This window comes from Narcine bancroftii, chromosome 3 (assembly GCF_036971445.1).
Source record: "Narcine bancroftii isolate sNarBan1 chromosome 3, sNarBan1.hap1, whole genome shotgun sequence".
NCBI classification, from domain to species: domain Eukaryota; kingdom Metazoa; phylum Chordata; class Chondrichthyes; order Torpediniformes; family Narcinidae; genus Narcine; species Narcine bancroftii.
In genome coordinates, this window is record NC_091471.1 from 204,065,512 (window position 1) to 204,083,237 (window position 17,726).

General features: G+C 38.8%; 1 protein-coding gene across 14 annotated transcripts in view; it reads right to left on the minus strand.

The window, feature by feature from the left end:
* The window catches only part of ttc29 (tetratricopeptide repeat domain 29), a 445,918-nt gene that overhangs the window by 46,140 nt on the left and 382,052 nt on the right, over window positions 1-17,726 (minus strand). For 6 of the 14 annotated variants that reach the window (XM_069926389.1, XM_069926387.1, XM_069926393.1 and 3 more), the window contains one exon: window positions 8,893-9,278. The exons of 4 other annotated variants lie outside the window; for them this stretch is intronic. In XM_069926389.1, coding sequence (XP_069782490.1) covers window positions 8,986-9,278 — 293 coding nt within the window. In that variant the 3' untranslated portion in view covers window positions 8,893-8,985. Of the gene's footprint in view, window positions 1-8,884; window positions 9,279-17,726 lie in introns of those variants that run through there. 4 more of the 14 variants (XM_069926382.1, XM_069926379.1, XM_069926386.1 and 1 more) reach the window with 3 other exon arrangements.

Genomic DNA, 17,726 nt, shown 5'->3' on the forward strand with positions numbered 1-17,726 from the left:
AGTGACACCAGTAATCCAACAATCAATAATGGCTAACTTCTAATAGTGCTTTTCGAGCAACTACAGGCAGAAATATAACTGGAATTGCAACATGTTCGAATGACTTAAGCATCTCAGATGAACTAAAAAAAAATAGAATTAACAATCTTTGGAATCCTTACAAAATTTGAAAACAATCTTGACATTTCAATAAAATCCATGAATACTTGTATATTTTCCAATATTTCTTCCCTTTTCTGAGGATTCTAATGTGTTCAGGTAATTTCACCATCTTTGAGATATTCTTATGGAGTGAATTGCCTACCCATGGTAGAATCCCAAGAAAACAATTTTTAATTATATAGAACATTTTACATAGCAACACACCCTTGGGTATTTCACAGGAGTTTGTCATTATATCGGATAAGGAGAAGTTATGACAGATAACCTGACAGTTGGCCAAAGAGGTGGTTTTGAGGGACTCTTTGAAGGAAGAAAGGAAGGGAGTGAGGAATAGTGTTCAAGGTGTTGGCAACTGATTAAATTCAGCAAAGGTGAAAGGACAGACATGTAATTGAGCTAATATTTTGAGTGGGATTGGAGAAAGTTAAGGAGGTAGGAAAATGCAAGATCATGGAAGAATCTGAAAATTGCAAACATATTGAAATATCGAGTACATTTCATTTAAATTGAGTGGATTTCATTAAATATGGTAGATTAACTGATCCAGATATCAGAAACTAGATGCTGAATATTTCCCTTCTTGCTGAACATACTTTCAGTTTTAGAACTGCAAATAACATTAAATTTTATTAAAATTATTCATCTGAAATTAATGGAAATGATAAAAGCAGAGCCCATCCCATTTGAAATTGACAATAAAACATTATTATGAATCAGATACTCATCTGTACTCATCAGTATAACCCTGGTCTACACAATCAATATCAACTATATCATAATACACAAAATCTGATATCATTAAACATGTTTTTGTTGATAACCAGAACAGAGGCACAACATAAGTTAGCATTAAATGATCAACACTAAATCATTGTGACAAGAAGATTCAATAAAATTATTTATTTATTAATAAAAAAACTTTAACTGCCAATGCATGTCTAGTTTTTCCATCAACAGCACCTAAATAAAAAAGGACATTTGTCAGAACTATTCTTCTAAAGTAATTTATCAACTTCATGGTCATTTATACAAAACTGAATATCCTGCAAAACACAACTGTGGTATTGTTGGTTCTCTGACTGACAACATGTACTGCATTGTTTTCTGCTTCATAACAACATTGGTTTTTCTTTTAAAGATGATGTCTGTATCATCTTTCCAACTCTACCCTCTCATGGGTTTGTTTGCTGCAAATTTACAGAAATATTGTTGCCAAAAGCTATGCTTCTTTCCTGTCAATGGTAACCTAACCTGTGTACAGTACTGTCTTTCCATTTGCTTTAGCATGTGGCAAGAGCATAGTTTCCATTATTAACAGCAATAATAGGAGCTAACCCTAAAACCGACAACAATAATGGGCTCCTTCCCAGTTTAATTTTTTTAGTGAAAATCTTTTTTTCTTTTGAAATATTTTTATTGATTTTCACAAATAAGTGTGTATATATATATATATATATAAGCCTTCGACACCGTGAGCAGGAAAGGGCTTTGGCAAATACTAGAGCGCATCGGATGTCCCCCAAAGTTCCTCAACATGATTATCCAACTGCACGAAAACCAACAAGGTCGGGTCAGATACAGCAATGAGCTCTCTGAACCCTTCTCCATTAACAATGGCGTGAAGCAAGGCTGTGTTCTCGCACCAACCCTCTTTTCAATCTTCTTCAGCATGATGCTGAACCAAGCCATGAAAGACCCCAACAATGAAGACGCTGTTTACATCCGGTACCGCACGGATGGCAGTCTCTTCAATCTGAGGCGCCTGCAAGCTCACACCAAGACACAAGAGAAACTTGTCCGTGAACTACTCTTTGCAGATGATGCCGCTTTAGTTGCCCATTCAGAGCCAGCTCTTCAGCGCTTGACGTCCTGCTTTGCGGAAACTGCCAAAATGTTTGGCCTGGAAGTCAGCCTGAAGAAAACTGAGGTCCTCCATCAGCCAGCTCCCCACCATGACTACCAGCCCCCCCACATCTCCATCGGGCACACAAAACTCAAAACGGTCAACCAGTTTACCTATCTCGGCTGCACCATTTCATCAGATGCAAGGATCGACAATGAGATAGACAACAGACTCGCCAAGGCAAATAGCGCCTTTGGAAGACTACACAAAAGAGTCTGGAAAAACAACCAACTGAAAAACCTCACAAAGATAAGCGTATACAGAGCCGTTGTCATACCCACACTCCTGTTCGGCTCCGAATCATGGGTCCTCTACCGGCACCACCTACGGCTCCTAGAACGCTTCCACCAGCGTTGTCTCCGCTCCATCCTCAACATCCATTGGAGCGCTCACACCCCTAACGTCGAGGTACTCGAGATGGCAGAGGTCGACAGCATCGAGTCCACGCTGCTGAAGATCCAGCTGCGCTGGATGGGTCACGTCTCCAGAATGGAGGACCATCGCCTTCCCAAGATCGTATTATATGGCGAGCTCTCCACTGGCCACCGTGACAGAGGTGCACCAAAGAAAAGGTACAAGGACTGCCTAAAGAAATCTCTTGGTGCCTGCCACATTGACCACCGCCAGTGGGCTGATAACGCCTCAAACCGTGCATCTTGGCGCCTCACAGTTTGCGGGCAGCAGCCTCCTTTGAAGAAGACCGCAGAGCCCACCTCACTGACAAAAGGCAAAGGAGGAAAAACCCAACACCCAACCCCAACCAACCAATTTTCCCTTGCAACCGCTGCAATCGTGTCTGCCTGTCCCGCATCGGACTGGTCAGCCACAAACGAGCCTGCAGCTGACGTGGACTTTTTGCCCCCTCCATGAATCTTCGTCCGCGAAGCCAAGCCAAAGAAACAAAGATATATATATATCACATACAAAACATTTATGGAATACATAATATTAATGACAATTTAGATCTCACCAAATTATACAAGAGATATAATGCAACCATAATTCAAAATTACATCAAAAATAATTTTTTTCCCACATATAGCATGATTCCAAACACTATCTCCTAACCCAAGTTGTACGACGAAAGAAAATATGTACTTCGTTCATGAAATAAAATGGAAATTATTACAATTCAAAAATAATATTATGCCTGGAGGTTATGAAAGTAATTCAAGAATGGTCCCCACAGCATTTGAAACCTTATACTTGAATTAGTAATTGAGTAACGTATCTTTTCTAAATTTAAGCAGAACATAATGTCCCTCAGCCAGTGAGCACAAGTGGGCAGGGCAGCATCCTTCCATCCAATCAGAATCATGGGTCTTGCCAAGAGAGAAGCAAAAGACAGAATATGACATTTAATTGGAGTTAAAAGAATATCATCCTCTCCATTTGTACCAAAAAGGGCGACCAAAGGATTAGGCTCTAAATTTATGATAAGAGTTTGAAAAACCTCCCTCCAGTATGTTTCAAGGTGAGGACCCATCCAAAACATATGAATTAAAAAGCCTCCTCTCTCTTGCATTTATCACAAGAATTTACATAGAATAAATATGAGATAATGCAGCTTTAGACCTATGACCCCTATGTACAACTTTAAATTGTAACAAACATTGACCGGCACACAAGTATGCAATATTAACCAGCTTAAGAATTAGATCCCAGATTTGGTCTGTTTTAATATGAAGTTTAAATCCTGTTTCCAGGCATATTTAATTTTAACTAGTGAGGCATGTCTCAAACCCACCAGCTTATCATAAATAATAGATATTAAACCTGTGAGAAAATGTTGTAGCCTAAATAACACATCAACAATGTTCACATCAGGTGCCTGAGGGAAATCAGATATCTGAGATTTAAGAAAATGTCTGATTTGCAAAAAAATGAGTATTTGGTAAATTGAACTTTCCAAAAGCTGTACAAATGACACAAAACTATTATCAATAAGAACATCTTTGAAATGTTCAATACCAATCTAAACCATTCATGAAAAACAGGATCAAGTAAGGAAGGTTAAAAAGATGATTGGATAAAATAGGACTTAAAAGAGAGAAACCATAAAGTCCAAAGTGTTTTCTAAACTGCACTCACATTCACAGTGTGCCTGACAATAGGATTATCAATTGATTTATTTAAAGAGAAAGGAAGTGAGGATCCAAGAAGTGATAACATGGAAAGGTTTTCAGCAAAATTCAACTCCATTGCTACCCATGCTGGACTGTCCACTCGATTCTAAAATTGTAACAGAAACACAAGGTTACATATGTTGCCGGCCAGTAGTAAAATGTGAAATTAGGTAGAGCCATGCCTCTGTTCCTTTTAGGTTTTTGAAGATGAACTTGCTTTGATGAGGGCACTTACCCTTTCATATATAAGACTGTATAATCAAATCAAATGAACAAAAAAAAAAATTTGGGAATGAAAATTGGTATAGACTGGAAAAGATATAAAAATTTGGGTTAGATATTCATTTTAATAGAATTAATATGACCGACCAGGGATAAAGAGAGGGATGAACATTGTGTTAAAGACTGTTTCACATGCTTTAATAATGTAAGAAAATTTTCTTTAAAAAGGTACTTATGATTCTTTGTAACTGTAATACTAAGGTATTTAAATTGGTTATCCACAATCTTAAAAGGGAAATTGGTATATACTGATGCAGGTGTATTAAAAGTTCACTTTTATGCAGATTTATATACTGAAAATTTAATAAATTGGAGAAGTATTGACAGCATGGACGGTGAAGAAGTGTCGGGATTTGATAAGAAAAGCAGAAGATCATCTGCTCAATTCCCTTTTTATAAATCCCTGGAATGTCCCCACACTCTCAAAATGCAATGCTAATGGCTCTGATACCAAATCAAACAATAATGGACTTAGAGGACACCCTTGATGGATTCCCATTAGAGATTGAAAAGCTGTGATTGTTGGAAATTAGTGAGAATTTAAGCCATAGGACATGAATATATTAATTTAATCCATGAAATAAAAGCTGATCCAAACTTGAATATTTCTAAAATCATGAATAAATATTTTGATTCAACTCGATTGAATGCTTTCTCTCCATCAAGGGAGCAAACACATTCGGGAATCGCACTCAAAGGTAAATACAAAATATTCAATAAGTGATGTATTTTAATATAAGAGTAATGGTTTTTAATAAGACCAGTCTGGTCTTCAGGGATAATAGATGGTAAGATATTATCCAATCTCTGGGCCAAAACTTTAGCCAAAATTTTTATATTGACATTTAATAAAGAAATTGGCCTGTAAGAAGAGCACTCAGATGAATCTTTACCTTTATTTGCAATAAGAGATATACAAATTTCATTAAATGTTGCCAGAAGATTACCCTGCCTGATCGAGTCCGATAACACCGAACTTAATTGAGGTGAAAGTAGTTGAGAAACAGGTTTGAAAAACTCCACAGGAAATCCATCAGATCCTGGAGCTCTTCCTGAATGGAGTGAAGAAATAGCAGCAACTATTTTCTCATTTGATATATGCTCATCTAGTCTGGTTTGTCATCCAAAGAAAATGTGGGAATATTTAAACAATCCAGGAATTTTTCCATCAAATTACTATCATTTGTGAAATCTGAGATATAAAGTTGAGAAACAAAATTCCTGAATGTGTCATTTATCTCAGAATGGTCTGTAGTAATGTTACCATCCTCCTTTAAAATCTGTGTAGTTTGCCACTTGGCTGCAAAACCTCTCAAATGATTAACTAATTCTAATTTTTCTTTATTGGACTTCCTTTTTATATTGTAATGGATAAATATTGGGAGAATTTGGTGAGATTAGTGGGTTACATACATACACACATTTTAAAACAGATCTTATTTGAAAGACTGAAGAATCCATTGTCTTGGGTAAACTTATACCTCTCATTTTGTTCATTTTAGATTGGTCACAGTGTTTGAGCTACCAAAAGAAAATAGACACACACACCGAGAGCAGTTCAGTTTATACAAATGTTTATTACAAATTCAAAAGCTGATTTCACACTACAATATGCAAGCCCTTCCTAACTATACTTATCAATGCTTGGACTGGTCCCAACTGCTGAAGCAAGGCAATGACTGCACACTTGTAGTTGGTTGTCAGGGCGCCGGTAGCAACTTCTCCACCTCCCCTGACAGGGACGTTGGCTGGACTCCAGAAGTTCTTCTTCTTGCTGAGAGATGTTGCCACCTCTCGGAGAGTCTCTCTCTTCAGCAGCGGGACCATGGCTTATATTACCCAAAAACTGCTTATCCAAGCACTTATTCCCAGCACAGCAAGAAAGATAACCAAGCAAGCTAGCATGCTAGGCTATTAACGAATAACATAATTTTCAGCTTATCACTTTGAATACAATGGTTTATTTTGCATCAAGGCTAGGCCTCTGACAGTCTGTGACCAAAACAAGCAGGAAGATTAAATGTTCTTGGTACACAGATGTCCTTTCGTCAGATAACAGCATCTCTGGCCCCTTGGTGTAATTTAGCTTATGTCTGCTGATTCTAAAACACAAGCAGGTTCTCAGCCTTGCAGAACCCAGAGCTGCAAGTTTAAAAAAACAGGTTAGAATCTTCCATTACATCCATATTCAGTAACATTGCAGGATCTTTGGAGACTTTTATGCACATTTCATAAGTAGGTGCTAATTGAAATGATGTCATGAAATGAATGATCATTGGAGGAGACAAACTGGCAGTTAAAAAGTACTTACAGTGTGCTCACAGAAAGGTCACTCCTGGGTTTTGTTTATCTAAGACAACAGCTTGACCAAGGAGAAGAACTCCTGTGGTTTGCTGAAGAAGGTGGGGTTTTTGCAAGTGAGAGAGTTACATGGCTTTCTGACAGTTAGAGAGAGAGAGAGGGAGAGAAGACAAGCCCTCTCAGCTAGTGTGTGTGACACTGAAAAGAGACTGAACAGTCACAGCTGAAACAAGCTAGGAAGAGCAGGTTGGAAACAGAAAGTTCCAGAGCAATGGACGGCTGGAAGTGCTATCTTTCTGATGTTTCTCTTGGAATAAGTGGAACAGAAAGGAACTCTATGGTAGCCTGAAGAAAGAGGTTACCATCTGGAAAACCCTGATGGGGCAAGTTTCATCAGCGAGACCTTGAGGTGATTAATGTGGAAATCCTGGAACAACAAATCTCTCTCTGCAAACCCTATAAGAACCTTCCTGATCGGAAAACATTTACCTTTCGAGCACCAAAGCCTGGTGAACTTTATACATGTTAAATTCTGTGCTCAGTATAAGAATTGCCTGTATCCAGAGAACTTGGAAGAAGGAGAAGTGAGATTGAACTGTGAACCAAAGAACTTTTCATAAATTTACACACACATTACATACAGGTGCACTTTGAATTAGAAGGGGGTTAATTTGGGTTAGTTAAGTATAGAGATAAGTTAAAGTTTGATACTGTTTTCATGTTTAAAGTTGATTAAAAACAACTTTTGTTTTTAAAAACTACCTGTCTTGGTGAATATCTATTGCTGCTGGGTTTTGGGGTCCTTTGGGCTCGTAACGATATTCATTGTGTAAAAAATAATTTGCCCCTCAGAAAAGTTTTCTGACAAATTGTTTGTATCAAAGAAAAAGGTTATCTGCTTCTCCATAAATTTTACAAAGTTATTTATTGGATAGTAAACTTGAATTAAAAAGCCTATGTCTTTTTATTTGAGGAAAGCCAGGAAAAGTCATAGATAACACAACAGGGGCATGATTTGCTATTACTATAGTTTCATAACTACAGGAACGAGTCAGTGGGATCAACTGATTATCAATAAGAAAATAATTAATTTGCAAATAAGTTTGATAAATCTGTGAAAAGAAAGAAAATGGCAAATATCAGAAATGCCATAAAATGATAAAAATGAATGAATTAATGAGGCAGATTTATTAATTATAGTGGGTTTAAGAGATGAACGATCCAAAGCAGGGTCTTACCAACAATTAAAATCCCCTCCAAGTACTAGAGAGTATGAACTGAAATCAAGTAAGGAAGAAAAAAAACATTAAAAAAACCCACATCATCTACATTAGGAGTAAAAACTACCATTTTATTATTTAATTTCCATTAAACAATGATATAGCAACCATTTTGTATTTGATATGACTTTGTGATGGACAAAAGGAATATTTTGATTAATAAGAATTGAACCCCTCACCCTGGTTTTAGCCTGGAAGGAGGAATGAAAATATTGCTCCCTCCACTTTGCCATAAGGCGGGAATTAGCACAACTTTCTTGTAAAAATACAATAAAAGCTTTAAGCTGTTTAATATGTGAAAATACTTTATTCTTCTTTATACCTTTCACATTCTAACTAAGAAAGTTAATAGAATTATCCATAATTTTCCATTGTTAATGTATATTGATTAGTACAACTAATATTGAAGTAAAAATATGAAACTGGTGATATGTTGTAGAAAATATTATATAGTCAAAGTTTAAACATATTCCTAAAGTCATAACAACCTTGAAGAAAAGAAAATCCAAAAAACTTCCCCCACCACCCCTCCCTTCCTGAACCCTAGATAGTTGCTAAAGATTCAGCAGCAAGCTTACCAAAGAAAATCATTTCACACTCCATTAATTCTCCCTGCTGGATCTGTTAGCATTAGCACCATTGCTGCAAATGTAAATATAAGCAGCTCTTCAAAACAATGAATATGTATTTCTTAGTATTCTTCTCATAATAATTCAATGACTAATAAAAGGAAAAAAAACTTGCATAAATACAACCCTAGTAAATTTAATATCTCAGAGGAAAAAAAACAAATAAAAGAGAAAAATTGCCCAGTACTCGACCAACAAATGTTACAAAATAAATGTTGTAAAATCTTAAAATTAATAATAGTCAATCATCTTCAATCCTCAAATAGAAGTTCACACTGGGCACCTTGTAGTAGTACGATCTTCTAGGTAGCTCTGAGCCTCTTTAGCAGAATGCAGTAACTTCTGACCATTGGAACATGCAGAGATGTGCAGGATATAGCAGGGAAGGTTTTAAACCATGTTTGTACAGTTCCGACAATTACTTCTCTGTATTTGGCGCACTGCTTCATGATTTCAGGACAGTCATCTTCTACAATTCTGATATGCTGATTGCAATATTCCAGTGTCTCTCTTCGATGGGTTTCATGAATCAAAGACTCCTTTTTTTGATAATGATATAGTCGAAGAATGACCGAACGCTGTCTCTGCTCGTGAGCTGGTAATAAAATGAGATGAGCTCTATCAAACACTAGAGATGAAAGAAGCTCATTCCCAAAACCCTTGTAAAGCAACTCTGAAAATAATTTTGTAAGTTGCCACTTTCTGTAGATTCAGCCATGCCCAGGATACGTAAATTCTGTCACCTGCTTCTACCTTCCAGATCAATGACTTTCGCCGTAAATTTAAAATTACTTTCACTTAATCCAGAACATGTATTTTCCACTTCATTGACACATTCAGTTAGGTTGCTCAATTCCTGTTCAACAGTTGTCAAACGTTCACTGTGTTCTTTAATTAGTTTTTGGACTTGGTCAAGTTTAGTGTTAATCTGACTTGAGACTTCTTTAAGATCATCGGTTATTGTCTGTCTGTGCTGATTCAGTACCTTAATGATAGTCTCCATAGTCAAATTAACACCCTACCATTATTCCCAAATTTGCTTCTTGTAGGCTTTTCAGTGTGAATATCAGTAGAATAAAGAAAAGGAAATAATATGGAGCATTTTAGTTGTAGAAAATAAAGAACTGAGTAGATGGAAGAATTGTAAAATAAGTAGGAGCATTAAATTGGTGCTGTTACCCCATGAGCAGCCAACCAGAAGTTTAATTTTTAAAAAATTAAAAATTTTAAAATTTAGACATACAGTGCGGTTACAGATACCTTTGGTCCACGAGCCTATGCCGCCCATTTACACCCAATTGACATACAACCCTGGTACATTTTGAACAGTGAGAGGAAAAACTGGAGCACCTGGAGGCAACCCATACAGACATGGGGGAAAGGTCCTTGCAGTCAGTGCTGGATTTCAACCTTGGTCCCGGTCATTGGCGCTGTAACAGCTTTGCATTTACTGCTACATGCCGCCCTTAGGCACATTAATTCTTCCTTACCCCCCCTCCCCCCCCAAGACATTGGGCACCTTTCCCAGCTTTTTTCTCCTTTGTATACAGACCATCGCCTTCCCAAGATCGTGTTATATGGCGAGCTCTCCACTGGCCACCGTGACAGAGGTGCACCAAAGAAGAGGTACAAGGACTGCCTAAAGAAATCTCTTGGTGCCTGCCACATTGACCACCGCCAGTGGGCTGATATCGCCTCAAACCGTGCATCTTGGCGCCTCACAGTTTGGCAGGCAGCAACCTCCTTTGAAGAAGACCGCAGAGCCCACCTCAGTGACAAAAGGCAAAGGAGAAAAATCCCAACACCCAACCCCAACCAACCAATTTTCCCCTGCAGCCGCTGCAACCGTGTCTGCCTGTCCCGCATCGGACTTGTCAGCCACAAACGAGCCTGCAGCTGACGTGGACTTTTACCCCCTCCATAAATCTTCGTCCGCGAAGCCAAGCCAAAGAAAAAATACATATGCTGGACCCCTCTCTCAGCTTTTTCCCCACCTTGTATATGTAACATCGCCATCTTCCCATTAGTCTTGGTAAAGGGCCCAGAGAGAAAACCATTTCTGTCCATGCTGAGTTCCTTCTGCAATTCTTTGTCTACTCAACTCTACACAGACAGTTGGAGAGCAATGCCTGTCTAAAACTGATCTGAGTCAAGATAATTAAAGGTTCTCTCTTAATAGGCTGCTAAATACATCAGTACTTTGTTAACTTGCAATAAGTACTTTTTTATATTGGGTCGATTTAGATTACCTCCTAATCGTCTTAAACCTCGAATGAGTCAGAGGTTAGTTTTAATAGTTATAACATATTCATGGACAATTTAGCTCAGTGAGTTAAGTTCAAATATTGTGAACAATAGTACTTTAAAATCTTTCTGCATATACAAAGATTAAAGGAGAGCTGATTGAGAAAGGAAAAATAACATGCTTTGTTCCCTGCTGTGCCCAGGTTGTCTAAATGGATAATGAGTGCTTTGAAGTTGGAATTATGATGAAAGAGTTACAGTGCAAATTAAATTAAATTAGCTTGCTGTAAAGTATAAGATGTTCTAGATAGGACAAAAATATGTGGCAGGTATTAATGGTTTAATTTAAATTAAATTAAATAAATTAAATTATGTCAACACAATCACATCAGCTTGTCAGCCACCAATGTTGTTCAAACGACTGCATTATGTATGAGAGCTTGAGATGCTCCTTTTTACTGTTCAAAAGACTTCATAGAGTGCTTGTATTTTTCCTTGCACAAAAAGACCATGTAAAACAAATGGAAGAGTCAAAGGACTGACAGTAGCAATATAACAATTCAAAAGCATGAACATTTACAAGAATGGAGGGCAGAGGGAATCTTCCTGGTTCAGAATTTGGAAAGCATGATGGAACTGTTGGTTTGAACAACCATGTTGCCAAAATCAAAATGCAACCAAAATTAAATTTGCAGGATGCAGGAGCTTTAAAATGCCATTTGAAAAATACAAACTAATAAAAGGAAATTGGGATATTAATTCATTCAGTTTCTGGGTGAAAAGTGAGGGAAAAGATGATAATGAGATGGTGTGGTAATACAAATGGAGTTTTGCCCAATGATGCACAAAACTAAATGTCTCCACTTTGGGTCAGATGATTTCTGCTGGACCCCAGATACCTAAAAGAGATGCTAGGCTAATCTTGTGTAGTAACTTAGATGAAGGGCACAGGACCCATTATAGAAATCTACTTTCCCTGGCTGGAACTGTCTGACCGAAACAAAAAGTCGTCTTTTATGTACTTTCTTTGGTACAGTCAGGAAGATTTTGTAATGGCTTCATCTAGGAGATGCAAGTACTCTGCATGCAATAGATGGATACATTTACCTCCTAGTATTCCAATATTATTCCAAATAATAGCCACTTTTTGAAATGATATCATATGCCTTTATTTTATGTCATGAATTAAATAGTAGCATTCATCAGTAAAGGTGAGATTAAAGAAGCATGTGGTGATAAATTTATCATGGATAAGTGAAAATTGGAGAAGTCTGTTGCCTATAACTGACAGTCTACAAGTTAAACTCTCAGAAATCTCTCTGGATTCTGAAATCAGGAGCTCAGTTTTAATATGGAGAGCACTGCCTGTGAAGACAGTGTAAATGAGTTACTTTGTGCAAAATTCCATGAAAGGGCCCTAGTTTTGTAGAACATTCTGTCCTGAGTAGAGGCTTCACCTTGGTCCTACTTCACCCTGATAAAAGCTCTCACGACTGGAGGGAGAACAAATGCTTTTATTAGCTTATAACTAAGGGTAGGGTTCAGTAGCCTTCAGAAGGGTTCTAGGTTTAGATGGGAAACCAGGGTTATATGTGGGCAGATGGGGACAGAGCTGGGAGGCAGGACCAGCCATCAGCACAACACCCTACCATTGAATCCCAGTTCAATGAGTTCCATAAATGCCATGATGTTGAACCCTGTTGTCATCTCCATCTCTGTCTCCATCCACTTCTTCTACCAGGATTCTCCACCCCCTACTGAAGACCACTTTTCCTGCCTTAAGATTTCTTTCTTCTCTTGGATACCTCATTCTGGCCTTCTGCCACTCGAAATCTTTATATTTCCAACTGCAGCTGAGACATCAACCATCTCAACTTCACCACTCACCTCATTTATTCAGATTTCACCCCTACTCTCTCCGTACCAATCCTCATCTCACTATCAAACATGCAGACAAGCGTGGTAATGTTGTGGTCTAATGCACTGACATCTACCTTGCTGAGGCCAGATGACAGCTCTCAGACACCTCCTCTTATTTACCCTTTGAAAAGTACACCACCAAAAATCATCAAGCTACTGTCTCAAGCACCATTTCCCTCCCACGGCCTCCAGCCTCATTGTTTCCAATCCTCACAGCCCGGTTCTACCTCTTATCCAAGATCTACAAACCCAATTGTCCATTGTTTTTGTATGCTCCTGCCCCACTGAACATGTATCATCTTACTTCGACTCTACTTTTCCCCCAGTCCAGTCCATCCAAACCTACATACCTCACATGACCTCCATCACTTCAAAAACTTGCAATTCCCTGATTCAACCACCTCATTGTCATTGTGGATGTCTAATCTTTATGCACCTCCATTTCCCACACCAAAGGTCTCAAAGCCCCTTGTTTCATTCTCAAGAACAGACCAAACCAGTCCTCCTCCACCACCACCCTCCTCCGGCTGGCAGTGGCAGAACTTGATCTTACATTCGATAACCTCTCCTTTTGCTCATTCCACTTTCTTTCAAGTCAAAAGGGTAGCCATGGGTACCTGCATGGGCCCTAGCTATGCCTGCATTTTAAGTTGGCTTTGTGGAGTAATCCACACTACAAGCTTACCTAGGCAAGGCTCCACAACTCTTTCTGCACTACATTGACAACTATATTGCTGCTACCTTATGCACCCATGTTGAGCTTGCCAACTTTATCCACTTTGCTAACTTTCACCCTGATCTCAAATTCACTTGGTCCATCTTTGGCAACTCTCTCCACTTCTCGAACTGTCTGACTCCATCTTGGGAGACAAACTCTCTACAGACATTTTTTATAAATCCACCCCATCTCACAGCTACCTCAACAACACCTCCCCACACTCTATCCCCTGTAAGGATTCCATTCCTTTTTCTCAGTACCTCTATCTCCATCTGCCCCCAGGATGAGGTCTTCCATTTCAGATCAATCAAGATGTTCTCCTTCTTCAGATAACGTTGCTTCTTCTCTTCCATCATCAACTCAGCCCTTACCTACATCTCCTCTATTTCCCTCACATCTGCCTTGGTCTCCTCTTCCTCTAGAGCAAAAACAAGGCCAGGATTACCCTTGTTCTCACTTAACATCCCACTAGCCTCCATATTCAACATATTATCTATCCTCTGTAATTTCAGCTGCCTACAAAGTGATCCCACCACCATGCACATCTTCCCCTCTTCTCCCCTGTCTGCCTTCTGCAGGACTGCTCCCTCCGTGACTCCCTCATCTACTCATCCTTTCCCACTAATCTCCTTGGTACCTACACATGTGACCACGGGAAGTGTTACACTTGCGCCCTCACCTCCTCTCCCACCACCATTTGAGTCCCTAAACAGTTATTACAACTGAATTAATACTTCACATGTGAATCTGCAAGGGTCATCAACTGTATCCAGTGCTCCTGTTGTGGCTTTCTCTACATTGGAGAGACTGGATGCAGGGTGAGAGATTGTTTTGATTAGCACCTTCACTCTGTTCATTGCAATAATGGGGACCTCCCAATAGCCAACCATTTCAATTCTGTGCCCCACTCCCACGCTGACATGTCTGTCCAAGGCCTCAGGCATTGCCAGACCGAGGCCACTAACAAATTGGAGGAACAACACCTAATATTCTGTCTGGGCACTCTCCAACCAGATGGCATTAACATTGGCTTCTTTGGTTTCTTTTAAAAAGCCCTCTCTCTCTCTCTCTCTCTCTCTCTCTCTCTCTCTCTCGCTATCCCTGTATCCTTTCCTCCAGCTCCCCATCTCTTTCCCTCTCCTTTCAGAGCCCTATCACTTCTCAGCATTTTTGTCTTCTACCCTTCCACCCATGTCCACTGTTGACCTCTTGCCTGTGGGGCTGCACTCCTCCATCTGGCTTCCCAATACTGTTTTATTCAGATGCTTGTCTGCTTTTTGCTCATTTATTGACAAAGGGCTGACCTGAAACGTTGGTTATACATCTTTGTCATAAAGAACGCTGTGTGACTTGGTGAGTTTATCTTGCACTTTTATGCATTAAACTATAATTACAGCATCCACAAACTTTCTTGTTTAACCCCTAGTTTTGTGGTGGAGTCCATGACAAGGCCCAGATTTTCAGATCAGAAGAATAAAGATCTTCAGTTTTGAGTATTGATTTAAAATAATGTGCATCAACGTGGGATATAGATAGAAGCTGGAATATTACAGATTTATTTGCAAAAAGTACCTTATGTTAAAATATGTGCTTTCTTTATCCTAATATGAATGTTATGACATTCCACATTGTAGAAGATGTTGCTCAAATGCCATTATAACTTAATATGCTGTTTACAATCAATATATATTGTTCAATAAAGCTTCAAATTTTCAATATCTTTTTACAGTGAGCACAGTTTTTCAGAAATTCCATTGATTCTGTCCTGGTTTCACTAGCAAAAATTGCACTAAACCTTTACTATTGTTAACAGTATATAGTTAGATATCACACATGCTGTTCATTTTAAGGAGGTATAATTGCAACTGCAAATTCTCAGCCAATCTTTGGAAGGAAGATTTTCCAGCCCTGTGATTTGGTAACGAATAGCAATCAAATTTAGTAACATATAGAAAAAAAAACATTAAAGAGCATGAAAATAGAAAAAATAAAACTGAAGATGTAGGAAATCTGAAATGAAAACAAAATGCCAGAAATGTTCAATTCATCAGGCAGCATCTATAGAAAGTAAACCAAAAGTTATTATATCAGGTCAAACTGCAAAGAAGGTGGAGAAGGATGAATAAAATGAAGAGAATATCTGTCGAGGGAAAAAGCCAGAGTTAACATGGGAATAAGTTGTAAAGGTAATCTAGTTAATGAGTTGTGGGAGAGGGGGGACAGTCAGGGAATGATAACACAAAGGATGATAAACTTTGCAAAATACTTGGCTATAGGATTTGCCCAGAATAACTGAACCAATATAACCATCTTATTGATTTCTCATACTTATACTCTCACATTTCATTCTTTCTTCTCATAAATTGAGCAAGGTTATAATTCCCCTGACCTCACTTTCAAAACATCCAGCCTCTGCATTCGACAGATCATCCTTCACAATTTCCACCAGCTTTAACAAGATTCCACAACCAGTCACATCTCCCTCTCTATCTCTCTTTCAGCATTTCAAAGAGACCATTTCCTTTGTGACTTCTGGGTCTGCTCTCCAGTTTCTGTCGATCACTCTTCTTTGAGTCATAGAATCATATAGCCCAAAAAAGATCTTCAGCCTATGCTAACCATCAAGTACCTATGTTTGCTAATTCCATACTAATCCCATTTTATTCTCCCCACAACCTTGTCAACTCTCCATTTATTCTACCACTCATTTACACACCAACAACAATTTAGAGTGGCCAACTGAACCAACTCACACAGTTTAGGATGTATGAAAATAATGGAGCACTTGGAGAAAGTCACTCATGTGGCTAGAGGCAGGAAAGTAAAAAAAATAAATTCAGTTGCATTTATTTCACTTTAGTGTACTGCATTCATTGTTGACAGCATAGTCTCCTCTCTATTAGTGAAACCAAACTGAGTAAGTGATGACTTTCCTGTTGCCTGTCACTTTAATTTCCATCCCATTTCCACTCTGACTTATCAAAGAATGCTAACTCCTCAGCCGCGTCGGGGGACTGGGGGTCTATCAACAGCACACTGGGCTTGAGCAACGCCTCTATCCTTGCTTGTAAGCTAATAAAATTGTAGCGTAAATAAAAGTTCACACCTGACTGGAGGGAGAACTAATGTTTATATTAGCTTACAGCACAGGTAGGGTTCATGGACAGGCTTCAGAGGGGTTCAGGGTTTAGACGGGAAACCAGAGTTATATACAGGCCCCAGGGGGAGGAGCCAGGAGGCGGGACCAGTCATTAGTTCAGGACACTTCTAGTGAATCCCAGTTCACTACACCCATTGACCAAATTACCTCTTCAAATTATCTCCATGGCAACCTTGGCCTCACCCTATCTCAGATATCTACTTTGTTCTTTGCATTCACTCCTTACTTCTCTCACCTTAGAACTAACCTGTTTTCCATTTTCTGTTTTTGTCACAGCATTAAGGAACCATACTTGGAAGTTCCCAACACACAGAATCATTGGAATGGGAGTAGACCATTTAGCATTTCATACAAACACTGAGTTATTTCATGGCTGATATTATTACGAGACCAGAGGACCTCAAAACTCAGCAGCAATAGATATGCACCACGACAAAGGGTAACTTAAACTAAAGTTGCTTTTAATTATCTTTGAACACGAAAATAGAATCAAACTTTAACTTATCTCTATTGACTCACTTAACTTACTTAAACCCCTTCTAATTCTAAGCGCACGCACGTGCGTATAATGTGTGTATGTCTAAGTTCAGCAAAGTTCTTTGGTTCACAGTCCAATCTCACTGGTTACAGGCAATGCTTATACTGTGCACAGAAGTTAACATTAATAAAGTTCACCAGGCTTTGGTGCTTAACAGGTAAATGGTTACCACTCAGGAAGGTTCTTGTTGGTTTTCAGAGAGAGTTTTTCTCTTTCCAGGACATCCACAACTGATTCCTTTTAATCAGTCACTCCAGTGTCTTGCTGATTATCACAGAGTTCCTTTCTGTTTCTCCTATTCCAAGGGAAATAGCTAGTCCTCTCCTTTGACCAGGCTGTCTTCCAAAGCTTGCCAGCTTGTCCCTCTATAATCGATGTCTGTGTTTCTCTCTCCTCTCTCTCTCTCTCTCTCTCTCTCTCACTCACTCCCTCCAACACTGAGAGCAAAGCCTATTCTTTTCTG